The sequence below is a fragment of the Bufo bufo genome, chromosome 1 (assembly GCF_905171765.1).
Source record: "Bufo bufo chromosome 1, aBufBuf1.1, whole genome shotgun sequence".
In the NCBI taxonomy this organism is placed as follows: Eukaryota; Metazoa; Chordata; class Amphibia; order Anura; family Bufonidae; genus Bufo; species Bufo bufo.
The window spans coordinates 240274914-240284761 of NC_053389.1; the positions used below are offsets into that span (position 1 = coordinate 240274914).

General features: G+C 45.0%; 1 protein-coding gene across 1 annotated transcript; it reads left to right on the top strand.

Annotated features, from left to right (window-relative positions):
• The first annotated feature begins 1107 nt into the window (after positions 1 to 1107).
• Positions 1108 to 8743, top strand: KCNJ8 (potassium inwardly rectifying channel subfamily J member 8). Its single transcript, XM_040437791.1, has 3 exons — positions 1108 to 2343; positions 2939 to 3373; positions 6172 to 8743. Exons 2-3 carry the CDS (start codon positions 3021 to 3023, stop codon positions 7070 to 7072), a joined length of 1254 nt encoding a protein of 417 aa, XP_040293725.1. The 5' UTR covers positions 1108 to 2343; positions 2939 to 3020; the 3' UTR covers positions 7073 to 8743.
• The last annotated feature ends 1105 nt before the right edge of the window (positions 8744 to 9848 follow it).

The window sequence follows — 9848 nt, forward strand, 5'->3', positions numbered from 1 at the left end:
AAAAACATGAAAAAAGTGGCATTTTGCATATAAAACACAATAGCCCTGTTCCACAGGAGGTGGAGTATGACGTGGCCCAATTGACCCTTGTGTAGTGCCCACATTTACCTAGTGGCACACTACACATCCAGGAAGTTATCCTGGATGATAAAAAGTGAGGAGAATTGGCTTCTACCTCACAGGGTATTTTTTTTGCCTTCCTCTGGATCAACTTGCAGGATGACAGGTCGGATGGACAGATGTATTTTTTTCAGCCTTATAAACTATGTTACTATGTTACTATTGTGCACTAAGAAAACTATGAAAGTGTATAAATATGCAGGGGAAATGGACTTTCACACAAAGAACCATAAGTGACCGTGCAAAAAGTTGGGAGGTGTGCACATGTCCCCTCTTCTCTCACAGACTGCTTCCCATGCCCCCCATTACACAGAAGTCTCTCCATATACTCTTTTATTACATAGACTTCCCCATCTGTTACATAGGCTGCTCTGCATGATCCCCCCATCTTCAAATTAGGTTGCTCTATATGCCCCCTCTCACACTGCCCTCCCTCCACACACATATGTCCCATATGCCACCTCTATCCATTGCAGGACCTAAGCAATGATTTTTCAGCTTCCAGTTGACTCCTTGCATTGATCATAGAGATGACTGCCGCGAGGGGATAGAGGGGCCCATGGAGTGTATCTATAAGGCTACCTGAATCTGTCAATAATTGGGCAGAGCAATTAAAGGAGTTTTCTAGGCCTCCAATATTGATGATCTGTCCTCAGGATAGGTCATCAAAATCCATGCAGTCTGACACTGTCCAATCAGTTTTGACAGAAGCAGACTATGTAGGGACACACCCAACCGATAATAGTCAGTTGTCAATGTCTAGGAGGAACAACAAGGGGGTTGTGCAAGAATACATAATTTCTAACAGGTGCTGGCAGTATGCCTCCATTACTGAAAAGATCATACTTACTTGCTCCCTACTGCTCTGGTCCTCTGCTCTGGCTCTGGATCTTCTATCCTTGGCATCAGCATAATCACCTGATCCTCTTCAGGCAAACGCTGGCTTCAGCGGCCAGTGACGTATCTCTTGTGGACATGTCACAGCTGATGCTAGCGGCTGGCTGAAGATGATCAGGTGCCTTTGCCAATGCTGGGGAGGAAGAAAACAAACCCTGGACTGGAAGATGGAAATGTGGGAACCAGCATGGGGAACTGGAGTGGCGAGGAGCAGGTAAGAATGATCCCTTTAGTTGGGGAGGCAGGCTGCTGGCACCCGTTAAGAAAGTTATGTATTCCCGAGCAACCCCTTTAAAGTAGCTTATAATGCCAACCGCAAGTAAGAAGATAGTAAGGAGAAGCTGAAGGTTACTACTTGGCAGAGGGGTCCAATTGCTCTCAGGTTGTGGGGGCTTTATGAGATTCGGTGATCTTGGGGTCCTCAGGAGATTTCTGAAGGGGTTTTTCTAGTGTTTAGTGGAAGCCCTGATATTGAGACGTTGGTTCTATGTCTGCCGGTCAAATCATTATGGCCATCATACTGGACGTCAGTCTTCCTGATTTTTCCTGCACTGATTTATATCCAAGAGCAACAAACGAAAAACACAAAACATCGCTTACAGATGATTGGACCTGGGCCATAATACCATCCCCTAGTTCAGTGATTTAACCTTCCCATCCCTGGGGTTGCTTCTTATTGGTTTCTAGATAAAATTCTATGTGGGAAAGAAGTCGTCAATGATTTTTGCTTTCTTTCTGATTCACCTTCCTGCTCTGACATCTTTGTGTTTATAATCTCACAATTTCTTGAGTCCCTTGTGGATCTTTTATTGTCCAGTCTCCACGTGCAAGGAGGTCCTATTACATGATGTCCATGCATGATCCCTGGTCAGTAAACTTCCACAGTCCTGGGGTCACCCGTATCAGCCAGGGATCATGACTCCTGTTTGATGTTCCTGCATAGGGTGCCAGGGTTGGCTGTACCTGGGCACATTACCCTGATCTGCAGTGCCCGAGCCTCCAGGGACACTAAGACAGAAATCCCTCTGCTCTCAGACCCTCCCCTCACTACAAACTGCAGCTGCTGCAGGAAAACTTCCAGACTGAGAGCTGGACAGGGGAGCAGACTTATGTGCTATGTGGAAAGTTCTAAGACAACCGAAAACAGCTCTAGATCCAAAGAAGGTGATCCAGGACATCAAGGTATAAGGACTGGTCAGTCTGTGGGTCACACTGAAGGCATCAAGGTGCAGGGACCAGTCATTCTGTGGTCTACAGTCAGCATCTACTCCACCAGCGACCTGGACCTAAGATCTGTATCTCAAATCTGTACAATGTGGACAGACGGTAAGTAGTGGCTGTTTAAGATATGAGACAGCATGCATGCTGATTAGACAGGTGGAGTAGACTGTGCTGTGAGAGGAGGGGGTGCACTGTGCCCAGTAAAGGGGTGACGTTCCTAGAATACTAACAATTCCTGATACTGGTATATTTACTCCATATATACCACATCTTCAAATACTAGGGTATTGTACATGGGGTCAACACTGCTCACTAGTGCATGGATAATTTCCATTATTAGTGATGTCACCACTGCTCTGTAGTGAAAGGATAATCTCTATTCTTAGTGATGTCACCGCTGCTTTCTAGTGAAAGAATAATCTACATTCTTAGTGATGTCTTCGTTGGTCTTTAGTGAAAGTATAATCTCCATTCTCAGTGACATCATGCTGCTCTGTAGTGAAAGGATAATCTGCATTCTCAGTGATGTCATCACTGATCTCTAATGAATGGATAGGCTGCATTCTTTGTGAGGTCACCTCTGCTCTTTAGTGAATGGATAAGTTGCATTCTCCATGATGTCACTGTTGATCTCAGTGATATCATACATTTTTTTTGGTCTTCGCAGGAGTGAAATCTTTTCTCTATTTTTCCCATTTAGATTGTACCCCCTGGAGGTAGCAGGACTCTCTCCCTGACATCCCACATATTGTAGATTATTATTAGAGCATGAAATCAGCAGAATGTTGGCCCGGAAGAGCATAATACCTGAGGAATATGTTTTGGCCAGAATTGCTGCAGAAAATCTTCGGAAACCAAGAATCCGTGACTGTCTGCGAAAAGCACGTTTTGTAGCAAAGAATGGAGCATGTAATGTGGCACATAAAAACATCCGGGAACAAGGACGTTTTCTACAAGACGTGTTCACCACCCTGGTAGACCTGAAATGGCGGCACACTTTGGTTATCTTCACTATGTCCTTTCTGTGCAGTTGGCTGTTGTTCGCCATGATGTGGTGGTTGGTGGCTTTCGCTCATGGTGATATGGACATCAGAGAGAATATAATCAGACGAGAGCCATGCGTCGCCAACGTTAAGTAAGTGGGGAAAGGGGGTGGTGGGTGGCAGAGGGAAGATTTATTATGAAGGGAATTTTTAAAGTCACTTTTGCAGGAGTCTCTGTTTCCGTAATCTGGGCCTAATTTATCAAATGTTGCATGCCATTGAATACATTTGGTGCAGACTAAGGCCTCTTGCACACCAATTTGTGTCCCCCGTGGCCGCATTGCGGCCCACATATACACGGGGCACCAGCATTGTGCATTCCGCATCACAGATGCAGACCCATTCACTTGAATGGGTCTGCAAATCCAGAGATGCGGTGCGTAACGGAAGCACTACGGAGTGCTTCTGTGGGGTTCTGTTCCATGCTTCCGTTCCGCAAAAAGATATTTTATCTTTTTGTGGAACGAACGGATCGTGGACCCTATTCAAGTGAATGGGTCCGCAATCCGCATGCAGCACGCGCACGGCCAGCACCATTTCTATCAATGTCCAGTGGCACATAAAGTGTGGATATTGATGTAGATGGTGAGTTACAGCTACACAATGGCCCTATAATAAGGATGTCAGCAGAGGAGCTACAGGCATCAAATTATGTGTAGACCACAGTGATTCCATAACAGTGACATCCATAGTGCCCTCTTCTAAGGCCTCATGCACACGACCGTTGTTTTGGTCCACATCCGAGCCGCAGTTTTTGCGGCTTGGATGCGGATCCATTCACTTCAATGGGGCCGCAAAAGATGCGGACAGCACTCCGCATGCTGTCCACATCCGTTGCTCCGTTCCGTGGTCCGCAAAAAAAATATAACCTGTCCTATTCTTGTCCGTTTTGCGGACAAGAATAGGCAGTTATATCAATGGCTGTCTGTGCTGTTCCCCAAATTGCGGAATGCACACGGACACCATCCGTGTTTTGCGGACACACAATTTGCGGACCGCAAAACACACAACGGTCGTGTGCATGAGGCCTAACAGTGACATCCAGAGAGCCCGCTACAGTGTCTTCATTACAATAACAGCCACAGTGTCAACATCTACAGTGTCCATATGACAGTGCCAACCACAGTGTCTCCATAAAGGTGGCAGCCACAGATGTCCCATAAAAGAGACAGCTGCATTGCCCCATAACAGTGAAAGGCACAATGTTCCCATAACAGTGCAAGACACGGTGCCCCAATAACAGTGACTGCCACAGTACCCTCAAAGCAGTGACAGCTCCATTGCCTTTACAGTCACAGTGTGCATGTGATATTAGAATACTCAGCACCATCATAACATTGCCAGTCACAATGCCCAATAACATTGACAGCTACTGTGCTCCCTATACAGGAGCAGCCACAGTGCCCCCCTAACAGTAAGAGTGACAGTGTTCTCTATAACAGTGACAGCTGCATTTGTCCCTATAACATCAACAGTACCCCAGTAACTGCCACAATGTGCCCATAACAGTGACAGCCATAGTTTCCCATCCCATAATGCTGATGTCCACATTGATAACCACAGTGTCCCCATAAACGTGACAACTGCAGTACCCTAAAACCTGGAACAGCCACAATGTCCTCATATCAATGACATCCACAGTGCTCCCATGACAATGACAGTCACATCCTTTGGAAACATTATAGGTATATAGGCTATGTATAAGGACAATACTATTGGTCCAAAACATGTAAGCATCTTCTGTGGATACATATTATGGGGGTCATTTATTATACTGAAATACGCCTATATTAGCCGCATTTCAGGCGCAGATGGCTGCAAAATGGTTAGTTGCGCCGCCATCTGTGACTTCTCCTTGCTCACGCCAAGTCTAAAATTGTGGGTATGGCATGGGTGGGGAAGGGGGCAGGCTGGCAAAGGTCTAAATGTAAGACACCTAGGAAGCTTAGTCTTACATTTACATTTGTGAGTAGCTAATATCCGCCGAAGGGATGTTCGACTAATGCCACTCTCCAGTGACATGCGGCGAGTGCTACGCTGTGGGCTCTTGCTGAATGAAGCTAGGACAGCCACTGATGTTTCTTCATTAGAGACAGATTTCATGCGTCCACATTTTGGCAAATCCAACACTGAACCAGTTTCACGAAACTTAGCAAGCAGTTTGCTAACTGTAGCATGGGAGATGGGTGGTCTCGTAGGGTGTCTTGCATTGAAATCTGCTGCAATGACCCAGTTACTGTGTTCAGCAGTCATCAACACAATTTCTATCCATTCCTCACGTGTTAACCTCGGCGACATGTCAATGGCTGTAAACAAAGAGAAACTTGTAAATAACTCATGAAAGAATAAAGTTACGTTAAAACCAAGCACACCATTGTTTTTCGTGTGAAATTCCCAATAAGTTTGATGTGTCACATGACGCTTTTCCTATTGAAAAAACAAAAGTTGGATTCAAAATGGCCGCCATGGTCACCACCCATCTTGAAAAGTTTCCCCCCTCACATATACTAATGTGCCACAAACAGGAAGTTAATATCACCAACCATTCCCATTTTATTAAGGTGTATCCATATAAATGGCCCACCCTGTAGTACCGGCGGAGGATCCACGAAGTTATGAAGAGGCCTGCACCTCTTTATAACTTTGCAGAACCACCGCCAGCAATAGGGCTTATTAAGACTGATGTCTAAAGTGACAGTCTTAATAAATGTGCCCCTTTGATGCCGCCATAGCAAGGACATCCACAGTGTTCTAGGGAAAATCATAGAGCCCCCACAGCAATCACAAAGACAGTGCTCCCAAAAAAGTTTTATTGCATTATGTGAATGATAAAAATTCTGATTTCCTGTTTAGCTTTGCACAATAACGACCATTTTTTCCTCTCTTCCAGGTCATTTACGGCTGCTTTTCTTTTTTCCATTGAGGTGCAAGTAACTATTGGATTTGGTGGACGGATGATGACAGAAGAGTGCCCCCTCGCCATCAGCCTCCTGATTATGCAAAACATTGTTGGTTTGATTGTCAACGCTGTCATGCTGGGCTGCATCTTCATGAAAACAGCGCAGTCCCACCGCCGGGCTGAGACCCTGATCTTCAGCCGCCATGCTGTGATAGCTGTGAGGAACGGGAAGCTTTGCCTAATGTTTCGGATTGGTGACCTGCGTAAGAGCATGATCATCAGCGCCTCTATAAGGATTCAAGTGGTCAGGAAAACGGTTACTCCAGAAGGCGAGGTAATTCCTATCCATCAGATTGACGTTCCTGTGGACAACTCTATAGAGAGCAATAATATTTTCTTGGTGGCACCACTGATTGTCTGTCATGTGATAGACAAGAGGAGTCCACTATATGATGTCTCAGCCTCTGACCTGTCTACACAGGACCTTGAGGTAATTGTCATCCTAGAAGGAGTGGTGGAGACCACAGGAATTACGACCCAAGCCCGGACCTCCTACATCACTGAGGAGATCCTGTGGGGTCACCGCTTTGTGTCCATTGTCTCAGAGGAGGAAGGCATCTATTCTGTGGACTACTCCAAATTTGGCAACACAACTAAAGTGGCCACACCACGCTGCAGTGCCCGAGAACTGGACGAGAAGCCTTCCATATTAATTCAGACCCTCCAGAAGAGTGAGTTGTCCCACCAGAATTCCCTCAGAAAGCGCAACTCTATGAGAAGGAACAACTCCATGCGGCGCACCAACTCCATGAGACGCAACAACTCAGGACTTATCATACCCAAAGTGCAATTCATGACCCCAGAGCAGAACAAGTCATCAGGGGAGACATGACAGAGACACCCCATCCCCCTCTGCCTTCCACTGCCCTTCTTTACCCCCCTTTGCCACAGTCATCTGCTCTCCACCCCCTATCTCCACCCACGTCCACCGTCATCAACATTTCTCTATCCACCTCTTCTGCATTCCTCTTCTGCCCTCCTCCTCAATCTTCCTACATATCCTTCATCACCAACCTTAGGGAGCATTTACATCAGTGCTATTATTATCAGGATCTCTGTTGGAGGCTCTGCATTGCAGATGTTAACAAACCTTAACTCTACCTACCTTCATCTTATTTCTCCCCACTTAACCTTTCTTTATGTATGTCTTCCTTTGCCCACCACCTTTGCCTTCATCCACTCTCCTCCATTCTTCTCCACCTTTCTGTGTCCCTCCTCATCTTCCGCAGTCCACCCACCTATGCCCCCTACTCTGCATTTCTCGGCCATCCTCCACTGAACTCCTGCTCTCCTCCTCCTCTTCCATCTCATTCCTCTGCCCTTTTCTGTCTTCCTGTGCCCTCCTCTACCTTCCAATCCACCTCTGTCTATCTTTCTCCACTTTCCACCATCTTGCTCCACCTTCCTCCACTTTCTCTGCTTTCCTTCCCCACTTTCCTCTGCCTTCCTCCACCCTCCTCTGTCCCCCTTCACCCCTGCTCATCTGATATAGTCCTCTCCTCTGCAATCCATTTATTTTTCCACCCACCTCTGCTCTCCTGTTCTACCATTATCCATGTTCCTCCACTCAACTCTACTCTTCTTCTCTACTCCCCTGAACCTATCTGTGTCTTCCTTCTATTTCTGTTTATCTCTTCCAACTTCCTCCACATCTCTTTGCCCCCCTTAACTACCTTTCTCTGCCATCCTCCAACCTCCTCTGCTCTCCGTCACCGCCCTATGTCTTCCTCCTCCCATCTCTGCCTGCCCTCCTTATTTTTCCATCTTTCTCTACATTCCTTCACCCTCCTCTTTTCCCCTCTCTCTCTCTATTTATTGACTTGTATGCAACACTTGTTATTACTTCTAGAATTATGCTTTTTTTTTTTACCTCTTGCACACAGTGAATAAAAGCCTTAACCAGGGTCCTCTCTTGCACATCCTACATTGAAGCCCCCTATGGACATTACATGGGATATGGTCTGATGTCAATGGACAACCTGAATGACTGGAGCTTGCTCATTTTTTCATAAACATTTTACTCTGTGTAATAGTGTTTTCTCAGTATAGAAAAAAAAACTTTTGTTGCCTAGAAACTATCAGCATATTGCTGTTGGCTGATCTGTTTACTAAATCTGTGACAGGGTCACACGGTCAGGTTTCTGCATGCAGTTTCGAAAGCCAAAACCAGGAGTGAATAAAAAAAAATAAGAGAAGTCATATCTGTCCTTTATTCTTTCTCTCCTTTTTTGATACAATCCTGATTTTGGCTTCCAAAACAACATCAGGAAGTCTGAACGTGTGGCAGTATTCTTAGGATATAATGGACTTCACCCTTTGATCAATAATGACTCAGGTACCTGGCTGTATACATAACAGTCATCAGTCATGATTGAGGTGGTGGGGAGTCTGGTGTCTTAGCGACTGTTATGCACACAATATATTTTTTTGTTTGGTATTGTGGCACGGGGGTAAAAAGTGCGCAGTAATGTGCCAATTGCAATAAAATCCAACATTATTATGCATTCGCATAGGGTGACAATGTGTGCAGATCTTTTCTTGCCGTCAGTAAATGGGAATATGCTTATATTCAGAGGCTGAAAATCTGTACAAAACTAAAAGCGGTTGTCCAGCCACTTCAAATTGTTTAAAATCCACTCAAAATAGTATAAAACAATAAAATAAATAATACATTCCCAACCTCCCTCAGCTCACATTCTGATGTTCCCCAGGTTTCTAGAGGGCTCTGTTCTTTTTGGTTCCTCTCTACAAGGACATGTGACCACTGAAAACAATCATTTACTGTAGCAGGTCACTGTATCCTGATGATAATAAGTTTGGAGATCTATCTTGCAAGATATGTTAGACACTTTTCTCCTCCTTAGTTGGCTTACTTTAAACAAATATTCTGCACCATAATAATAGTGCACAGCATTACTGAATCTAGCAAACTGGCACGTTTTAGGACTCCACTTTGGCACCCCCCTTCCTTTTGTAGACACTTTATGAAAACTGTCTAAGGAGGCATAAAACGTGTCTAAAACAGACAATAAATTAATAACGCTCCCCCATTGTGAACAGCATGGAGCAGCAGGACAGGCGGGGAGATTAGCCCCTGGTGGGACGCAGCACAGATTTCCTTATAAGGAGAGTTCATTGGAGCCTGGAACATCTCATTACATTAACTCGCTAACACTGAGCTCTGCTGAGATCTCATACATTGGAAGCACGCATTTATTCCAGATGATCAGTCATATTGAGGAAATGACTGTGGAATTTCGGTTACAAGTGAACCTTTAGGATTTATCTGGATTTCTGCACCGACTACTAATACAACGTGGTCTGATGGTTATCTGCCACTATTTTAGACAAACACAATCTAACTAATCTAACACTCCCCAGTTTTAGTGTTCATGTCTTGTATTGAGCACACTGAGAAACATCTGCAATGCAGAGAGAAAAAGAAAGTGAACTTTTGAATCTAATAACTTATTGAACCTATTGATCCCCTTTAGCAGCAATTGTCTCCACTAAATATTTCCTGTAGTTGCAAATAAGATTTGCACATCATTGAGGAGGAATTTAGGACCATTCCTCCCTGCAAATGTGTTTCAGTTTGCCAATATGCC